At 43.6% G+C, this 22,116-nt stretch overlaps 1 protein-coding gene across 2 annotated transcripts in view; it reads right to left on the reverse strand.

The window, feature by feature from the left end:
* Positions 1-1,309: 1,309 nt before the first annotated feature.
* ABHD5 (abhydrolase domain containing 5, lysophosphatidic acid acyltransferase) overlaps positions 1,310-22,116 on the reverse strand; it is an 80,874-nt gene continuing 60,067 nt past the window's right edge. For both annotated transcript variants that reach the window (XM_082259712.1, XM_082259711.1), the window contains exons 5-7: positions 19,757-19,868; positions 12,056-12,242; positions 1,310-1,408 (exon numbers count right to left, since the gene is read on the reverse strand). In XM_082259712.1, the coding sequence (XP_082115838.1) occupies positions 1,319-1,408; positions 12,056-12,242; positions 19,757-19,868 (389 nt within the window). In that variant the 3' untranslated portion in view covers positions 1,310-1,318. The remainder of the gene's footprint in view (positions 1,409-12,055; positions 12,243-19,756; positions 19,869-22,116) is intronic.

Consider the following 22,116-nt stretch of genomic DNA (forward strand, 5'->3'; position numbering starts at 1 on the left):
AATTGGAGACTGTGTTTGCCCATCCTAGGTAAGATATATATTATATTTATTTATTAAGCAAGAACGCCTCCAAGCTGCTCAAAAAATTTATTTATAGTAGGGACACTCGTAAGCTGGGTATACTCGTTGAATCTTGTTCAACCAAAAAAAAAAAATCAGATACCTGTTTTTGATGCAGGGATCTCTCCCACTCTGGTTTGGTATTCTGACAGCAGGGGCACCCTCCTGTTGATGCAGGGATCTCTCCCACTCTGGTTTGGTATTCTGACAGCAGGGGCACCCTCCTGTTGATGCAGGGATCTCTCCCACTCTGGTTTGGTATTCTGACGGCAGGGGCACCCTCCTGTTGATGCAGGGATCTCTCCCACTCTGGTTTGGTATTCTGACAGCAGGGGCACTCTCCTGTTGATGCAGGGATCTCTCCCGCTTTGTTTTTGTATTCTGATGACAAGGACTCCCTCCCCCACCTCAAATACACTGATCAGGGCTGCAGCCATTGGCCAAGCGCTGATTGCATGCTTGCCTTCCATCATGACTGTCCGGCTTCTGTTGTACAGACAGCTGTACCCAGGGACCGAAATGCCTCCAGTTCCTGCTGAACCGGGAGAATTTCGGTACGTGTATACCCGACTTTAGTTTTCTTGTTTGTAGAAAGAAAATATAATATTATAATAGTACATTAAAATAGGATTAAATATGTCACAATTTTAGATTCCTATTGCAGCGATTGTGGTTCTGATACCTGTTACCTATTATATGAAATGCTGGTAGTGTTTTCATGCAAACTTTGCTGAATTTCAGACACCTCACCACATATTCCAGATTCCCAGGCATACAACTCGAATGCAGTACTTGGCACACACAGAATGATGATTTAACAATACAAAAATAAATACAGCAATGTACATACACAATTCAGCATTGTCACAACATACGTGGAGTCACAGTCACACAAACAAAAAATATTCGGATAAAATAAATCCTCGGAGTAGTTTGGCGCAAGGCCTATATTCCAGTTTAAAACTTATAAATGATACTATATGGCTCTGTAAATATATATATATACCTATTTATATGACAAAAGTAAATATAGTTCTTTTGAAATTTAACAATATAAATATAAACACTTTGCAAACTTGTAAAAGCTGTACAGTACTATGTCTAAAATCCGTTCCTACAAAAAAAAGGCACAATTCGGGTTCAAGTGTGCAACTGTCTTGAAAGGAAAAGCACTGACAGAGTAAGGGAGCCATCTGTGAGCTCTTTTCATTCCTTTGAAAAACTTATGCAGAAAGGACTCTTCAAAACCTTCCTAGGTTTAGTCCACAGAATCACAAATTTCGGTTACTTTTTGATTGAAATCTTCTGGCTGGTCAGCAAACACATAATGGCCAGCACCACGAATTGCCTAAAAAAAAAAAAAAGAAAAAAATTTTCTGTATCAAAAAAAAAAAAAAACAACACAAACAAACGAAAATACATTATTTTTACATTGGATGCATTATTTTTTTTATATTCCACCTTGCAGAGTAGTGCAAGAATATAGACAGCTGAACTCCGATACTGGGCAAGCTAATGTTTAGGAAATTTCAACAGCTTTTGAGCACAAAAATAATCACAAGGATTAAAGCAACCTACCACCAAGTTTTAAAGTACTTGTACAGGATCAAGTTTTTTTTTTTTACCTTCATGCATAAAGGTAAAAAAACCTTCTGTGTTCAGCAGCCCCCCTATAACGTACCTGACCCCATCCCGATCCAGCGATTTCAGCTCTCTGGAGACTCTCCTCATTGGCTGAGACAGCAGCGGGAGCCATTGGCTCTCTCTACTGTCAATCACAACTAGTGAGTCAATATGGAGAGAGCAGGGGCGGGGCAAGCCACGCTCAGTGTGCGAATGGACACACAGCAGTGGCCTGGGAGCCCCCATATCAAACTGCTTGCTATGGGGGCACTCGGCAGGAGGGAGGAGCTAGGAGGGCTGGCTGCTCTGTGCAAAATTGGGGCTGCTCTAGGCAAAACCACTGCACAGAGCAGGTAAGTATAACCTGTTTGTTGTATAAAAAAAAAAAACTTTACTATCTTAATGGTTTCAATAAAGACTGTTGTTGATCAAAAGTTTTTGTGATTGCTAGATTTATAGCCACCATATTTACTAGTTATATGAGACATTAACACGGCACTAAGTTCTGTCACAGTTAAGAGCATGCCTGCGATGACCTCAAGAGTTGGGCCATCTGCCAAACCTTTTCAAATGTGTCCAAATGAGTGATTAACTGCTGACCTGCTTATGAGAAAGACCTCATCTTCTAAAGGTGGCCTGTGAACTGTAATGAAACCTGTAATATATATATATATATATATATATATATATATATATATATATATATATATATATATATATATACTTGAGAAAAGCGATAAAGAAGACACAGCAGTTCTCAATGACGCATGTCATAGCCCATAATGACAAAAAAGAAGATACTGCTGCAGAGGGTAGCTAGAGAAAAAAAAATGGGATTTTTGACTTACCGTAAAATCCATTTCTCTGATGTTTATTGACGGACACAGCTCCTAATCTTCTTGACCACTGGGTTATACTGCCCCCTACAGGAGTAAGACCCTAGGCAGAAAAAGAACTTGACTATGCCTATGGGCAGTCCCAGGGGGTATACTCCCCCTCTCTGCTATAAAAATACTCAGTTTTGTTACAAGCAGTGTCAGAAGTATTACAACTCCATAGAGAGGTGGGTGCGGTGTTCGTCAATAAACAGAGAAATGGCTTTTACGATAAGTCAAAAATCCCATTTTCGCTTTCATTCATTAATGAATACAGCTCCTTATCTTGACCATTGGAACCTCCCAAACCAGTGTCAAACATGAGGGATGGGAACAGCAAGAAAAAACTCCCAAGGCTAAACCATAGCCAACCAGATAACAGGAGCTCAACCAAAACAACTGGAGCCCACCTGAAAACAGTACACCCCTAAAGAGGGAACAAGCCCCTTAAACAGCAGCCTGCAAAACCTTGAGGCCAAAAGAGGCACCTGCAGATGCCAACACATCCACTTTATAGTGGATGTGTTACTGGCGCCTGATGACGGAAGGCCCAAGAAGCACTGAGCACCCGCGTAGAGTGTGCCTTCACAGGGAAAGGATGAACCTGATCCTTAATCGAGTAGGCCTAAGTCACCGTCTGATTCATCTAGAAATGGCCCATCCATAAGCACAAATAGTGAGTCTGACTTCCTAACGGACTCTGTAGCTGCCAGGTACACCTGAATAGCCCGAACTACATCCAGGGAATGCAACACAATTTCCTTAGGATGTTTTGGCCTGGGACACAGAGGGCAACACAATGTCCTCATTCAGATGGAAATCAGAGACAACCTTTGGAAGGAACGACGGACAGGGGTGAAAAACCACCTTATCTTTGTGAACCACCAAATTAGGGGAACGACAAGACCACGCCGCCAATTCCGAGCACCCTGCGCGCAGAGGTGATAGCCACCAAGAAGGCCACCTTCTGGGATAGCGTAAGCAGGGGAATCTCCCGAATATTTTCAAAGGGAGGCTTCTGTAGAGCTGAAAGCCCCAAGTTTAGATTCCAGGGCGGTAGTGGGGACCGCACTGGTGGAGTCAAATGTCGAACCCCCTGAATAAAAGTACAAACCAGAGTGTGCGTGGCCAAGGGTCGCTAAAAGAAGACCGCCAAGGCCGACACCTGGCCCTTAATGGTACTCAAGGCCAACTTCTGCTCAACCCCCCGTTGAAGCAAGGTCAAGACTGGAGCCACCGAAAAAAAGAACTAAACCGATAGCATAAGGGGGGGGGGGGGGGGGGGAGTATACCTCCTGGGACTGCCTATAGTAGCAGTAGAAGATACACCTGAATCGCATGAACCACATCTGAGGTGTGCAAAGAAAATTCCTTGGGATGAGCTGGCTTCGGACACAAGGAAGGCAACACAATGTCCTCATTCAAATGGGAGTCAGGGACAACTTTGGGCAGGATTGATGAACAGGGACGAAGAGCCACTTTATCCCTATGGACCACTAAATAGGGACTGTGACAAGATAATGCCGCCAATTCCGATACCCTGCGGGCCGAGGTAATAGCCACCAAGAATGTCACCTTCTGGGACAACGTAGGTAAGGGAATCTCCCGAATATTCTCAAATGGAGGTTTCTGGAGAACCGAAAGTACTAAATTTAAATCCCATGATGACAAAAGAGACCGTACAGGTGGAGCCACATGTCAAACCCCCTGAATGAAGGTATGAACTAGTGCACTAGTGCATGGCTAGGGGGTCGCTGAAAGAAGATTGTCAGGGCAGACACCTGGCCCTTGATGGTACTCAATGCCAATTTATGATAAACGTCCTGTTAAAGAAAGGTTAAGATCCGAGCCACAGAAAAGGATCGAGGATAAGCACCAATCGGCTCATACCAAGAAATGTACGCTTTGCACGTATGATGGTATATCTTGCTGGAAGAAGACTTCCTCGCCTTCACCAAAGTAGGGATCACTGATCCAGACAGACCTCTATCCCTCAGTATTTTTTTTGCAGGTAAAAAAATGTGCATTTATTCTTTGTTGTTTTTCCTTTGGAGCCCGTAAAGCAGCGGTATCGAACTCAATTTCTTTGTGGGCCACATCAGCATTAGGGTTTTCCTCAAAGGGCCGGTTGTATCTGTAAGACTGTGCATCTACTTAGAAGTATGCAGTGAACGGAGTGTAGAGTTCACAAGTGCACTACATACAGATTGCAGAGTTCAGGGGTGCACTATGTACAGGGTTGTGGAGCGTATGAAATATAGAGTGCAGGATTTATGGGTGCGCTATGTACAGAGTGCAGAGATAAGAAGTACACGGTGTGCAGAGCTCAGGAGTGTGCGGAGTACAGAGTGCCCCACCCCACCCTCCAAAAAGCTTCTTCACATCTCATCTGCCTGGCTCTAGTACCTCCCGGGATTGTAGGTGGTTCTGCGTCTCTCTCACTTGAAGGGAGATCATTGGTCGGCTACCAATGCAGGGTAGGCAGGCATCTGCAAGAGCCGGAGGTGGTGGAGTTCCACCACGTTCCAACTGAAAAAAGCCCTGGGTGTGGGGGCCACATGAAATGGCCTGACGAGCCAGATTCGGACTGCAGGCCTTGTGTGTGACACCTATGCTGTAAAGCATTGCGTCAGCGATCAGTAGATCACTGGTGCCATGCAGGTCTCCAGCAGATCTGCCAGTATATCTGCTATTATGTACATTCTGTACGGGCAAGCAGATACAATCTGACAGGAAGAGAGAATGACCTACCACGGTGCTCCACAGCGCTGTGGTAGTTCATTGAAAACTACAAGCCGACAGCCGCAAAGGCTGTCGGACCTTGTAGTTTTTCTATTTACAAAACACTGCTGCGTTTGTTGCAGAGTGTGACAGCTTGCAGGGGGGGGGGGGGGGGAGAGAAGATCCCCCACCAGCTGTCTGAATGGGGGATTGATCGGGGGCTGGTGAATCTGTAACATGTTAACTATTACACTCCGAATATGGGTGTACCATGTTACAAAAGGTGAACTTATCCTTTAAATGTGTTTTTAAATGTGACTAGCATTGGTACCTGAATTTGTCTTGCTATAAGGCTCCTGTAATCCCCTGTAGCAATCAGACTGCAAGAGGGAGGCATCAGGTGCTATGAGCCAATCAGGCTCTATTACCTGCACATGTGCTGACAGTGAACATGCTAACAGTAAAAGAGAGGCAGGGTCTAATTCGGTTTCCCTGTCCGATCAGCAAGCTGGAACTGTTTTTACAAACCCTTTTTGAACATGTATTGTAGCATTGGAGAATATGGTTATACAATCTTGTAGAGGTGCTACATAAGAGAGGCTGCACAGAATCACACATCCTTTGGCAGATAAAACAGTTTCCATGTATATTTTTTAACCGTGTATTAGGCTGTGAGGTCAGGTTTAAAGAGAACCATTCACAATTGGGCTACTACAAGAATCAAACGATTTAGTTATAAATGTAGGTTTACCTATAAAATATTTGGATGTGTCTTTTTATTGACTTTAGATTGTCTAAGGATACCCATGGGTACTAGAAGTAAAATGTCACATAAAAGCTGACAGTAGCTGTTCTGCCAAATACCGTCTCTCATGCCGACACATGCTGTCTCTCAATTGTGCATAACAGTATCACAATCCTGTAATTCTTTGTCTGATCCTGTTAGGGCTCATGCATACTGGGCGATTGCCCAGCTCTTCTGTATGCCTTTTCACCCGGCAACCTGGCAGGAGAAAATCAGCCTAAAAAACGCACCTAAAACCGCATTTTGCAAGCACGTTTAGGTGCTTGATGCATTTGGGCGTTCATTCATAACCATTGGCCAAAATATTAATTTATTCTAGCTATTGGAATGAATGAAAAAAAAGTAAAAGTCTTGTTTTTTTTTCCTATAAAAAAAAAAATAACAATGATGTCACACTTACCTGCTCTGTTGCAGTGGATTTGCACAGAGCAGCCTGGATTCTCCTCTTCTCAGGTCCCTCTTATGTGCTCCTGGCCCCTCTCTCCTGTTCAGTACCCCAACAGCAAGAATCACAGCTCCCTGTTTCCATTCAGACACAAAGCCCCGGCCCTCTCTCCGGATTGGCTAGCTGACTTTGATTGATAGCAGCAGCAGCCAATGGCGCCGCTGTTGTGTCTCAGCCACTCAGGAGGGAGAATCTCAGACGGCTGAGACACTTGTGGACATTGCTGGACAGAGAGGGACCTCAGGTAAGTGTTAGGGAGGCTGCAGGGGGCTGTTGCACACAGAAGGCTTTTTATGTTCATACATAGAATGCATGAAGATAAAAAAAACCTTCTGACTGTACAACCCCTTTAAGCATTACATATGCTTAGGGTATAGGCATGTTTACACGTGTCAGGCATTTTTCTTCCTGTCTCTAAACACCAATGTGTGAATAGACATATAGTCTAACATGGAGAGGCGTTCAAAGAAAAAAAAATAAAAATTTGAATAACCTTACAAGCAGCATTTTTTGTTACAGGGTGGCTACTGTACATTCATTCTCCATGGTCCTTTATATTGGAACGTAGCCCATCCTCTCAAAAAAAAAAAAAAAAAGAAAAAAAAAAAAACAACATACATACTATACTGTACATACTCGCCTATATGGCTGCAGCTGTACCCTGTCGGCTCTAACACCAAGAACTGATAGATCACATCACTAACTACTGATCACTCAGTTCTCAGTCAGCCCTAAGCAGAGAGCAGAGAGCAGTGACTGCTTTAGCCCACTGTTGGCGGATTTTGTGACCCAGAAGAGAAGTATGGTCAAGAAAAAAAAAAATTAGCCATACTTCTCTTTTAAAAGGATGCAGGAAAACACAGTATGAAATCATTTCATAAAAAAAAAAAAAATTACAGGGTTAAGGTGGTTGTAAAACCTTACATATACCCAGTTAAGTGGGTGAGGCATAGATATAGCCTTAGGTGATACACAGAGAGAAAACAAACCCTCCTACATAAGTTGTACCTGTTTATCTGCTCTCTTCTCCTCAGCCCTTCAAAGTCCTGAATATATAAAGCTTGTCTAAACGGTCAGAAAAAAGGAGCGGCAAACTGAATTTACACTCTGCAGAGCTCAGTGAAGAGAGCTCTAAGAGCTGATTGGAGGGATAAGACACACCTCCTTCACACAGCACACAGGAACAGAGCCAAGGCTGTCAATCAGCTGGAGATCCTTCTCCTCTCACTGTTTTTCTCTTGATGTCAGGAAAAGAAGCCAAAGCAGAAGACAGAACTGACACTTAGGGCTCTTAATTGAGACAAGTACACACTATAGAAGGATATGCTTTGTTCTGAGATTTACAACCACTTAAAAAAATTAGGGATATGATTTAGTGTCACTTTAGCTGTTCAGATTCCTGAAAAAAGTGATCTTGTGACTGGTTCTCCTAAAGATTGCATTAGGAATTAGTAATGAAGATAATGGTAATGTTGTGTTGTAGTTGACACCAACAACCAAATCAAATCTAATTAAAACAGAACTTTGAACTATTACAGCAAGAGTAAAGGTCAGCCAACAGCAGCAATACAGTATGTGTACTATCAGTCAAACCGTAAAATAAACTACAAGCTATTTTTAGCAGTCTAATAATAACCAGAGCCTCAGTGAAAGGGTGACCGCTTCTTAAAAAGTAAAAGTCTTACAGTATACCAAGAACATAACTTTTCCAAATCACCTCCATCATCTTTGAGAATATTTTGCAGTTTTGCATGTAACTTAAGTACCTGGTTGCAATGAAAAGTAGAACTAGATCCAGAACAAAGTTAAAAGATATGTTGCGGTTTGTTTCACCACTGGGGAGACCTTCCTGACTCCGTTGTTGTACGGCTCCTTTCACACGGGCGGTGCACCCCACGGAGTCTGTTCTGCTCAGCGGGGGATCGATCTGCCGATCCCCGCTGAGCAAGCGGACGATAGCTCCGTCTCCGCTCTGTGTGCAGAGACGGAGCTGTCAGATCCCCACTCTCCTCTATGGGGAGATCGGATGAGAATGGACCGCCTGTCCGTTCTGATCCGATCCGATCATCCAGACGGATGGAAAATAGGGTTTCCATCCATCCATACAAACCTTTCACAGACAGGATCGGATCGGATAGCAGCGGGTGTCAGCGGAGATGTCTCTGCTGACATCTGCCGCTTCATAGGACCGATAGGAAAAACTGACAGGCAGATCAGAAAGCCCGTGTGAAAGGGTCCTCACTTTACAGGAAATAGGGGGAAATGTCCCCAGTGGGTACACAGAGGTTATAATCCTTCCCCACTACTAAACAAAACATTGGCGGGGGTTTCACTTTATTAAAATGACACCGCAGAGTTGTGGTCAATACTGGCAGTGCAAACTGTACCCTAGAATAATATTTAATAGTAATAGCAATATTTGGTAAAGAAGGGCCTATGTCATAGTTTCATGTTATGCTCCTCCGAGGTCTAAGGGTCCAGAAAAAGAATACAATGTTATGCTGGGGAGAAGGGATGTTGTTGACATCCCTTGATTGAACAGAAGTCTGAACTACCTTATCTGTTAAAATTAAAATATGTTGATTGGGCACATCCAGGTTTATGTCAGGATAAAACAGGTATATTGTTTAGGGCAACAAAGATTGCACTATTTGAGTAGTATATTTTAGTTTACATCCAAGCCACGTGGGATTAGATGGCTTGTCACCTAGCTACATGAAGGGTGCTATGCTGGGAAATTCCTCTAGTATAGTCCAAGAATTATCTTTTTTTTTTTTTCCACACAAATAGAGCTTTTTTTTTGGTGGTATTTAATCACCACGGTTTTTTTTTTTTTCTGCTAAATAAATAAAGACAGAAAATGAAAATGATGATGCACTGATAGGCTGCACTGATGAGGCAGAACTGATGGGCACCGATAGCCTGCAATGATGGGCACTGATGAGAAGGTACTGGTGAGGCAGCACGGATGGGCACTGATAGGTGACACTGATGGGCACTGGCAGGCACTGTTGGGACTGGACTGATTATCAGTGCACATGTCCCTTTTAGAGAAGCTGGGTATCGGCTCTCTTCTCTACTACTGATGCGGTCAGCATGAGGAAAGGAGTGCCGATCACTGGCTTCTGGTTAAATCCGTGATTGGACACAGCTGATCATGTGGTATAGAGCCACTGATGGTTCTCTACCTCAATCTGTGATCAGCAGTATCCTCCGGACACCGCGATCACAGAGCACGCCACCCAAATGCGATGACGGCATCCCAGAAGCTGTAGTGGTCATTCATCTATAGGTCAACCGTCAAGTGGTTAAAAGGTTAGTTTATGATTAAGTTGAATAATGCCCCTGTTATAGGTGTGGGCCATTTACTTACAGCCTGAAGCCTGACTGGAATACTCCCAGGACATTGCTAGGTTGTTGCTACGTGATGCCTAGTCAATACTGCTCTCACCTCCATCAAGGGAGGGAGCTCTCAAAACACTGCATCAGGGGAGAGAAAGAGCATGTGGGGAGGTTTGAATCAGAGAAAAGGCTCACTCCTGTGATGGAGGAGGTGAACAGTACCAACCAGGCCTCACTTAGCAATATCCTAGCAATATCCTGGGAGTATTCCAGCAGGCTTCGGGAGGTACAGTATGGAAATGGCCTACACCTATAGCAAGGGCATTGTTCAATTTTAGTCAGAGCTGCACAGTTTGCTTTTACCTAGAGACAGATGAAGATTGTTGGTCCACCCTTTGCATCCACAACAGCTTCAACTCTTCTGGGAAGGCTGTCCACAAGGTTTAGGAGTGTGTCTATGGGAATGTTTGACCATTCTTCCAGAAGCGCATTTGTGAGGTCAGGCACTGATGTTGGACGAAAAGGCCCGGCTCGCAGTCTCTGCTCTAATTTATCCCTAAGATGTTCTATCGTGTTGAGGTCAGGACTTGTGCACGCCAGTCAAGTTCCTCCACCCCAAACTCGTAATCCATTTCTTTATGGACCTTGCTCTACAGACTAATGGGCCATACACACTATAAGATTTTCTGAAGACTTTTTCCTTTAGATTTACCAAAACCATATAATATGAGGTCAAACCTAAACACTTTCAATTTGTCTGCAATCTAGCAGGCCCTTTCACTACATAGAAAAGGTAAATCTGAAGGAAAAAGTCTTCAGAAAATCTTGTAGTGTGTATGGCCCTTTAGACCTTGTTTTGTGCACCGGTCCAAATCATTTGGTGGAGGGGGAATTATGGTGTGGGGTTGTTTTTCAGGGGTTGGGCTTGGCCCCTAAGTTCCAGTGAAGGGAACTCTTGAGGTGTCAGCATACCAAGTAATTTTTGACAATTTCATGCTCTCAACTTTGTGGGAACAGTTTGGGGATGGTCCCTTCCTGTTCCAACATGACTGCGCACCAGTGCACAAGCAAGGTCCATAAAGACATGGATGAGCGAGTTTGGGGTGGAGGAACTTGACTGGTCTCCTGATCTCAATGCACTTCTGGAAGAATGATCAAACATTCCCATAGACACACTTCTAAACCTTGTGGACAGCCTTCCCAGAAGAGTTGAAGCTGTTATAGCTGCAAAGAGTGGACCAACTCAATATTGAACCCTACAGACTAAGACTGGCATGCCATTAAAGTTGACGCTCGTGTAAAGGCAGGCGCCCCAATACTTGGCAATATAGTGTACATACATACTCACCTCTATGCTGCAGCTGTCTCACGTCGGCTCGAAGCCCGAAGAGTAATCACATGGCCACTGGTCAGGCAGATCTCAGTTTGCTTGGAGAGCAGTAACTATCAGTCATCAGTTGCTCTCTGCTCTGCAGCGCTTACTGGAGCACAGGGCTGGGGGTGCAGCTAGGTTTGGCTCCCAGCCGCACACTGAGAGCCGGAGCAACCTGTCAATCAGGCAGTTGGCTTGATCCCAACAATATGGTCGGGATCCTTGCAGAGCCTTGAGTGGCCCTGTGACATTAGCGGATAGCAAGCAATAACCCGCCATCAGCTTACTTTGGGGCAGAGGAAAGCAAAAGTAAGTGCACCCCTGTGGTCCATAGGAGACGTATGGCCGGAAAGGATAGGAAGAAAGTAAAAAACAAAGGTTTAAAAATTACTACAGAAAATAAAAGGTTCAATATAACTGGGAAGCTGAGGAGTGCTCCCAAACATAGTTTTTGGGGAGCCAAGGTCCTTCTGCTTTGTGGTTATAGGAATACATATTCTCTCACTCTAAGAGGGATAAAGCAGGAGGTGTTTTAAGAATCTACATCCACTGTTCACTTCTGAGACTCCCTTGAAGAAGGACCAGAATGTTCAATGTGTTTGGGCATGGCATCTGGTGGATTGGTGCAGGTAACCTAGAAGTTTACAGAAATATTGCTGGTGGATACGATTTACTTCATAGCTTCTAGGAGGAGCTTTCATGTGCGGCATGGTGGAACTCATGGCATATATAATGGGGGCCAATAGTCAAAAAGTCAATAGTCAAACTTCAAACCCATAAAAAAGCAGGTTGCATTCCATGCAAATACTTACAACTGTTTTCACATAGGAGTTTGGTCGCATTGACTGAATAGTGCTTCCCGAATTCCCATCAATACAGGATCGTGCTCCGTAAATGACAGTGATAGGAATGTTTGTATGCAGCTTGTCAATACGCTGCAGCATTGGCCTTTGAGCCCAACCATATGGGATTGTCATGCTTCTGAATGCGGTCTCACCACTGCAACCAGGAAGAAAAAAAAAGCTTAACGTAATACTAAGTACACACGGTTTAATTAACATTGTCCCTTTTATTTCTGTATGTAGATGATGGCACTGTAATTATTTTATTTAAAAAAACAAATCTAAGTACCCTTTTCCTAATTAATATACAACTGTCACATGACCCAGATCTTTCCCAGCCTTCATCAAACTACGTGTAATATTCCGCCCCCATTGTGTTTAGCTGGTTAGTGGGCATGAAGGAGGAGGGGAGGGATGGAGTGGGCTGTAATTTACCACTGTGTATACGCCAATGTGTGTTACTCTATAGTCACATGTGCTGCTCAGATGTGATAGGGAGGAAATGCTCATCATAGAAACTCATGGAAAACTGAGCATGTGCAGAGTTGCCAACGCTGCTCTGCAAAATCCCTAGCTGAATTGGGGACATGAACAAAAAGGCAAAGATAGAGAGCAGCAGGATCAGCCAGGTTTTTTTGCAGAATATAGAAAATGTGTTTATTAATAGTTTTTTTATGATGTGGATTTAGTGACATATTAAAGTGGTAGCAAATGCTTTTTTTTTTTTTTTTTTTAACTTGTACCTGCAGGTATGCCTATAAGGCTTACTTGTTGGTACAGTAAATATCTTCTAAACCTGCACTGTTTAGGAGATATTCACACTGCATGCAGCTGCTGAAGTCACCAGCGTATGTGCTCTGAAGGGACGGCATACCTGTGCCGTCCCTTCAGAGCTCCGTGCTGCGGTCTGTGACCCCCGCGCCTCATCGTGGCTCGGCCAGACGGCCGGAGCACTTGAACCCAGAAGGAAGACAGGGTGAAAATGGAAGCCCTGTCAGCGGTAACAGCACACTGCTGGAGGGCTTTGTTCAAATGTACTAGTATGCAATGCATACTAGCACATTAGGCAATTGCCTTGCATGGGATTAAAAAAAAAGGGGGGGGGGGTGGGTGGGCGCAGTTTACTACCACTTTCGAAAAGTGCAATGATCACAAAGTGACTAATGAAAATGGAGCAGTTATGCAGTTTTTAATTCTCAAATTATCTGCATTTAGTGGTTTGCCCGGAACTCAGCTTTAAATTACTTGGAATTTTTTAGCAAGCTTTGTGAGGCAGAAAAAGATTACCCTAGCCATTTGGTCTTCATCTTTACATATACATACATATATATACAGTGGGTACGGAAAGTATTCAGACCCCCTTAAATTTTTCACTTTTTGTTATATTGCAGCCATTTGCTAAAATCATTTAAGTTCATTCTTCTTCCTCATGAATGTACACATAGCACCCCATACTGACGGAAAAACACAGAATTGTTGACATTGTTGCAGATTTATTAAAAAAGAAAAACTGAAATATCACATGGTCCTAAGTATTCAGACCCTTTACTGTGACACTCATATATTTAACTCAGGTGCTTTCCATTTCTTCTGATCATCCTTGAGATGGTTCTACACCTTCGAGTCCAGCTGTGTTTGATTATACTGATTGGACTTGATTAGGAAAGACACACACCTGTCTATATAAGACCTTCCAGATCACAATGCATGTCAGAGCAAATGAGAATCATGAGGTCAAAGGAACTGCCTGAAGAGCTCAGAGACAGAATTGTGGCAAGGCACAGATCTGGCCAAGGTTACAAAAAGATTTCTGCTGCACTTAAAGGTTCCTAAGAGCAAAGTGGACTCCATAATCCTCAAATGGAAGAAGTTTGGTACGACCAGAACCCTTCCTAGAGCTGGCTGTCTGGCCAAACTGAGATATCGGGGGAGAAGAGCCTTGGTGAGAGAGGTAAAGAAGAACCCAAAGATCACTGTGGCTGAGCTCCAGAGATGCAGTCAGGAGATGGGAGAAAGTTGTAGAAAGTCAACCATCACTGCAGCCCTCCACCAGTCGGGGCTTTATGGCAGAGTGGCCCGACGGAAGCCTCTCCTCAGTGTAAGACACATGAAAGCCCGCATGGAGTTTGCTAAAAAACACCTGAAGGACTCCAAGATGGTGAGAAATAAGATTCTCTGGTCTGATGAGACCAAAATAGAACTTTTTGGCCTTAATTCTAAGCGGTATGTGTGGAGAAAACCAGGCACTGCTCATCACCTGTCCAATACAGTCCCAACAGTGAAGCATGGTGGTGGCAGCATCATGCTGTGGGGGTGTTTTTCAGCTGCAGGGACAGGACGACTGGTTGCAATTGAGGGAAAGATGAATGCGGCCAAGTACAGGGATATCCTGGACAAAAACCTTCTCCAGAGTGCTCTGGACCTCAGACTGGGCCGAAGGTTTACCTTCCAACAAGACAATGACCCAAAGCACACAGCTAAAATAATGAAGGAGTGGCTTCACAACAACTCCGTGACTGTTCTTGAATGGCCCAGCCAGAGCCCTGACTTAAACCCAATTGAGCATCTCTGGAGAGACCTAAAAATGGCTGTCCACCAACGTTTACCATCCAACCTGACAGAACTGGAGAGGATCTGCAAGGAGGAATGGCAGAGGATCCCCAAATCCAGGTGTGAAAGACTTGTTGCATCTTTCCCAAAAAGACTCCTGGCTGTATTAGATCAAAAGGGGGCTTCTACTAAATACTGAGCAAAGGGTCTGAATACTTAGGACCATGTGATATTTCAGTTTTTCTTTTTTAATAAATCTGCAACAATGTCAACAATTCTGTGTTTTTCTGTCAGTATGGGGTGCTATGTGTACATTCATGAGGAAGAAGAATGAACTTAAATGATTTTAGCAAATGGCTGCAATATAACAAAGAGTGAAAAATTTAAGGGGGTCTGAATACTTTCCGTACCCACTGTATATTTTATACACACACAAACATACATACTTATGCAAGATACACACACACACACACACACACACAGTCAGGTCCATATATATTTGGACACAGGCAGATTTTAATTTTTTTGTTGTTATTTACCAAAACATATTCAAGCTATAATGATATAATGGACATGGGCTGAAAGTGCACACTCTCAGGTTTAATTTGAGGGTATGTACATCCAAATCGGAGGAAGGGTTTAGGATGTACAGCTCTTAAGAATAGGCCACCCCCTTTTTCGAGGGACCAAAAAAATTGGACAATTGAATTAAAAGTTGTTTCATGGCCAGGTGTGGGCTATTCCTTTGTTATTTCTTCATCAATTAGGTAGGAAAAAGGTCTGGAGTTGATTCTAAGTGTGGTGTTTGCATCTGGAATCTATTGCTGTGAATGTACGTCATGCATTCAAAGAAGCTGTCCATGCAATTGAAACAGGTCATTGTAAGGCTTCAAAAACTAAACAAATCCATCAGAGAGATGGCAGCAACATTAGGAGTTGCCAAATCAACAGTTTGGTACATTCTGAGGAAAGAAGAACGCGCTGGTGAGCTCAGCAACATAAAAAGTTCTGGATGTCCACGGAAGACAACAGTGGTAGATATTTGCAGGATCCTCTCTATGGTAAAGAAAAACCTACTCACAACATCCAGACAAGTGAAGGACACTCTCCAAGAGGTGGGTGTATTATTGTCAAAGTCTACAGTCAAGAAAATACTTCACGAGAGCAAATACAGAGGGTTCACTACAAGGTGCAAACCATTCATAAGCCTTAGTAGAAAAGCCAGATTAGATTTTGCCAAAAACATATAAAAAAGCCAGACCAGTTCTGGAAAAGCATTCTTTGGATGGATGAAACTAAGAATAATCTGTACCAGAATGAAAGGAAGAAAAAAGGCTTGGAACAGCTCATTATCCAAAGCACACAACATCATCTGTAAAACATGGTGGAGGCAGTGTGATGGCATGGGCATGCATAGCTTCCAGTGGCACTGGGTCATTGGTGTTTATTGATGAGATTACAGAAGACAGAAGCAGCTGGTTGAATTTTTCAGTGTTTAGCGATATACTGTCAGCCCAGATTTAGCCAAATGCAACAAAGTTGATTGAAATGGGCCGCTTCACAGTACAGATGGACAATGATCCAAAACACACTGCAAAAGCAACCCAGGGGCTTTTGAAAGAAAAAAAGAGGACGTCGGGACCTCAGACCACCCTCATGAAGTCTGTTTCTGATTGCTTGGTCAGAGACATTCACACCAGTGGCCTGCTGGTGGTGATTTTGTAGGGCTCTGGCAGTGGTCATCCTGTTCTTCCAAGCACAAAGGAGAAGATACCAGTCCTGCTAATGGGATAAAGACCTTCTTTGGCCCTGTCCAGCTCTCCTAGAGTAACTGCCTATCTCCTCTAATCTCCTCCATGCTCTTGAGAATGTGCTGGGAGACACAGCAAACCTTCGGACAATGTCACGTATTGATGTGCCATCCTGGAGGAGTTGGACTGCCTGTGCAACCTCTATAGGGTCCAGGTATTGCCTCATGAAACTAGTAGTGACACTGACCCTAGCCAAATGCAAAACTAGTGAAAAATAGTCAGAAAAGATGAATAGGGAAAAATCTTTCAGTGGTTTCTACCTGTAAAACCATTCTGTTTTGTAGGTTGCCTCATTGTTGCTAATATACTGCCCCTGTTGTTAATTTCATGAACACCAAAGCAGCTGAAACTGATTAAAAACCCCCTCTGCTACTTAACTGACCAGATCAATATCCCAGGACTTTAACTGACTTCATATTTTAGGGTTCTTTCACATGGGCTTTCCACCCAGTGGACTCAGGTCCACTCTCTGTGCAGAGACAGACCTGTCAGATCCCCGCTCTCTTCTATGGGAGATCGGATGAAAACATGTCGTCTGTCCATTTTCATCTGATCCGATCCTCCAGATGGATGGAAAATAGGGTTTCCATCCGTCTAGATTTCAGGGACCGGATCAGATCCACACCACATACACACACACAGTATCTCACAAAAGTGAATTTTGTAAATATTTTCTTCTATCTTTTCATGTGACAACACTGAAGAAATTACACTTTGCTACAATGTAAGGTAGTGAGTGTACAGCTTGTATAACAGTGTAAATTTGCTGTCCCCTTAAAATAACTCAACACACAGCCGTTAATGTCTAAACCGCTGGCAACAAATGTGAGTACGCCCCTGAGCGAAAATGACCAAATTGGGCCAGAAGTGTCAATATTTTGTGTGGCCACCATTATTTTCCAGCGCTGCCCTAACCTTGGGCATGGAGTTCACCCGAGCTTCACAGGTTGCCACTGGAGTCCTCTTCCAATCCTCCATGACGACATCACAGAGCTGGTGGATGTTAGAGACCTTGTGCGCCTCCACTTTCCGTTTGAGGATGCCCCACAGATGCTCAATAGAGTTTAGGTCTGGAGACATGCGTGGCCAGTCCATCACCTTTACCCTCAGCTTCTTTAGCAAGGCAGTGGTCATCTTAGAGGTGTGCTTGGGGTCATTATGTTGGAATACTGCCCTGCAGCCCAGTCTCCAAAGAGAGGGGATCATGCTCTGCTTCTGCGTGTCACAGTACATGATGACATTGATGGTTCCCTCCATGAACTGTAGCTCCCCAGTGTCGGCAGCACTCATGCAGCCCCAGACCATGACACTCCCACCACCATGCTTGACTGTAGGCAAGACACACTTGTCTTTGTACTTCTCACCTGGTTGCTGCCACACATGCTTGACACCATCTGAGCCAAATAAGTTTATCTTGGCCTCATCAGACCACAGGGCATGGTTCCAGTAATCCATGTCCTTAGTCTGCTTGTCTTCAGCAAACTGTTTGCAGGCTTTCTTGTGCATCATCTTTAGAAGAGGCTTCTTTCTGGGGTGACAGCCATACACACCAATTTGATGCAGTGTGCGGCGTATGGTCTGAACACTGACAGGCTGGCCCCCCACCCCCTCAACCTCTGCAGCAACCTGCATTTGTAGGGTTAATATGTGATCACACCCATTTAGCACCTGCAAAGAGGGACCCGAGAAGAAGAGGATCCAGACTGCCCTGTTCAAAGGCAACTGCACAAAGGAGGTATACTAGACACAGGAAGTCACAGCAGCCATCCAGAGTCCAGCGATTCCTGGCAGGATCACCACCTAACACCATTCCAGGCTCTCTTTTTGGCTTTGTCCGGTAAGAGTCCAGGGATCACAAGTGTGCTAGAGTGTCACCTGAGTGTCTGGGAATCCCCTCACAAGCTGTATGACCCCCGGAGCAGTAATATCCATATATGCCCTTCTTTTCCAGTCTTTGGTAAGAGGCTAAGCTGGTGGTGGGACCCTGAACCTTCTCAACACAAGTTTTGCACCTTCCAGAGTTTTGTGTTTACAGCACGGCATTTGCATCTTCACTTTTTGGACTGTTTGATTTAATGTCATGGACGTTTAATATCATTGCTCACTGGTGATTCACTAGTGTGAATTTTGGATTTACATTTTCGTTTTTCACCATTTTGTTCAGTATACCTTTCTTTGCTATTGGTGATTTATTCACATACCACTTTGTATGTTGTACCACATTATTTGGGTTAGCGCACCTGATTTTTTCATACAGCACTCATACATTTATTTCCCAAAGACAACCTCTGGATTTGAGGAGAAGCATGTGCACTCAACTTCTTTGGTCGACCATGGCGAGGCCTGTTCTGAGTGGAACCTGTCCTTTTTAACCGCTGTATGGTCTTGGCCACCGTGCTGCAGCTCAGTTTAAGGGTCTTGATAATCTTGTTATAGCCTAAGCCATCTTTATGTAGAGCAACAATTCTTTTTTTTTCAGATCCTCAGAGAGTTCTTGGCCATGAGGTGCCATGTTAAACTTACAGTGACTAGTATGAGAGAGTGAGAGCGATAACACCAAATTTAACACACCTGCGACCTTGTAACACAAATGCGTCACATGACACCGGGGAGGGAAAATGGCAAACAGAGCCCAATTTGGACATTTTCACTTAGGAGTGTACTCACTTTTGTTGGCAGTGGTTTAGACATTAATGGCTGAGTGTTGAGTTATTTTGAGGGGACAGCAAATTTACACAAGCTGTACAGTCACTACTTTACATTGTAGCAAAGTGTAATTTCTACAGTGTTGTCTCATGAAAAGATATTATAAAATATTTACAAAAGTGTGAGGGGTGTGCTTTTGTGAGGTACTGTATATATTATTCACACACACATATTATATATATATATATATACACATACAAACAACATCTATACATTTTCCTTTTTGTAGATTCTTACTAAATGCTTTTTAAACATGTACTCCCTTACTGCTCCTTTAATACTCAAAAGCACGTAACAGATTAGGTGAACTGTTAGATCACACTCATAATGACCCAATTACCACAAACATACCAGTTTGGTAATACCAACAGGAGATTATTAGGCCTAAATATGTGGAGAGATCTCTACAGCCAATTAAGGACGGTGCCTTCCCCTCATTCAGGGAGCCAAGCTTCTTTCACTGCACACGCACCAAGCTTAAAATAAAAAATAAAGTCGCTGGAGGCTCAGCAATGACAGTTACGACCTGTGGAGCTCTCATTTCCTATCAAAGACAGCCTTTGAACAGATAAAAACTTAACCAGAAAGAAAGAAAAAACCTTACCTTGGAGACTGTGCATTACAGTGGTAAATGTATTCAGTCACAGTGTCATCATCAAACATTGAAGCATATTTCTTCTTAAAATCGGGCCTTAGTTTTTGAACAAGGCTTAAACCTGGTTTAATAAAGACATAAAAAAGTTACTACCAGACAAGAAAAATAATCATCCTAATCACCTGATACAGTCTACATTTAGTGCATATGACGCGATTCCTTCTAAACACTAAAAACTGAGAATAGTGAAGGTGTATAAGCTGGGGCATCAAACCTCAAAAGGCACAAAATCCAATCATTTTTAAATAGCCACTGCCCCACTCCCCACTCTGTATAGAAACATGGAAGGGATCCCCTTTCAGGACAGGTCCACTTTCTCCTTCACCAGGAGTTGCAGATCCTAAACCGGTCACAGCACCATCTGCTGGTGAAACTTGCTGCTGCAGGACCTAACGCGCAACTCCACTTTTGTTGAGAAAAAACCATTCCCCTCTGAGTGATCTATGTACATGGCAAGGATTATAACAACCTTTGTTGCAGATTCCAACCTTTTGTTATTCTGAAGAAATCCCTGTTTGTTCCTCTGCTCCCCTGTGCTAAATGGGTCTAATGGGAATGGTTTCATAATTATTAATCAGATGTGCAGCTGCAGAGCACTAATGATGAAATTGATTGGGCCTGCATCCCGTTAGACGTGTTCCTATTGGGAGCATCTCACCAAAAATTACATTTTTGTTGCAGGGGATGCCTAAAATCTGACTTGTATCTTAGTGCAGACTTCTGGGAAAATTGGTGAGCCAATCACATAAGCAGGAAATGATGTTTCTGGGGGTGTGGTCAGTACACATTCTATGTACAGAACAGCTCCAGGTGCATTGCATTGTATTTTCAGAAAATTACAGGGGCAGCAAATTGAAAAGGAAAGGTAGTTTTTAAGAACATTCAATTACAATATGATTTGAGTAGATAGAGTAAGGGAGGGTCATTAGCCTCTATCAGATGTTTTTCTTTTTTGCCACTTGTGCCCCATTGGGGAGATTTACCTTCACTCCAGGTCCAGGAGTCAAAACAGGAAGTGAGAGAAAATCTCTGAAAATTGAGGAAATCCCTTGGTACACCCAAGGTCATTAGAACTAGCGTCCTCATTGTAATATTTCCCCTCTTATTTTATTTTCTTATTTTTTTTATCTGGGGGCAACTCAAAATTTGGGATTTTTTTACTTTCCCCGTCAGCGATAATGGTAAACAGGACAAATAGTGAGGTTGAATCTCCCTAACAGGGACACAGGCAGCAATAAAAACTGACAGGCATTCTAAGTGCCGGTTCACACTACCGCGGCACGACTTCGGGGGTGACCTGTGAAGTTGCGTGCACCGCGACTTCGGCACGACTTGCATGGACTTCATATAATGAATGTCAATGCAAGTCGCTCCGAAGTAGTACAGGAACTATTTTCTTAGTCGGAGCGACTTGAGTCACTCCTATTAGAACGGTTCCCGTAGCACTGCATGGACCGCGACTTGTCAGGCTGACCAGTCGCCTGACAAGTCGCGGTAGTGTGAATGGGCACTAATCCTTCTCCACTCTGCTGGAAAATAATTTCTCAAATTCCCTGTACACATGCGCTAGGGTCAGTGCGGTTGCTACAGGGTGAGGTTTCACTGTGCATGCATGGGTTTTGAATGAAGAAGAGTGCTCAATGTACTGAATATCCCAGATCCTAGGCAGGATGGGACTAATACTTACTTTGAGAGTTAGTCAGGTTATGGGGATTCCACCACACAAGCCCATAAGCCAAGCACAATATTTCCACACTGCATAGTGTTTTTTTCTAACACAATGTGGCCCACTGACTACATAGTGTATTTTACTGAAAAGATGAACTTAGCCTTTAAAACTCCTATAAGTATCGCCGATCATAACCAATGTCACTGCTCAAAGTAAACATGCCCAGGAGACCACTAACTCTCCGCCACAACCCTCAATCGGATAAAGTAGACTGCACACCAATGACATCTTGCTCCCAATTTATTACACTGACAGCACACATTGAAAACTCCAACCTGATGGCACGCCCTACGCGTTTCACCCATCACAGGGCCTAGTCGCAATGGAATAAACAGAGCTGGAGCAAGACCTCATTGGTGTGTGGCCCGCTTTATTTGATTGAAAACCCCGTAAGTATTGTCTCTGACTTTCTGTCCTGAAGATGCAACGGAATACGAAAAAAAAAAAATTTAGATAAAAAGGTCACCAGAACAAGTGCCCTCAATAGAATATTTACACTCCATTCCTGTTTTGGTGACAACTTTAGGATTTTGGATTTGTCATCGCTTTGAGAGGGTGATATTCTGCAAGGCCATAAACC

The sequence above is a fragment of the Pelophylax lessonae genome, assembly GCF_965119305.1.
Source record: "Pelophylax lessonae genome assembly, chromosome: 5".
NCBI lineage: Eukaryota > Metazoa > Chordata > Amphibia > Anura > Ranidae > Pelophylax > Pelophylax lessonae.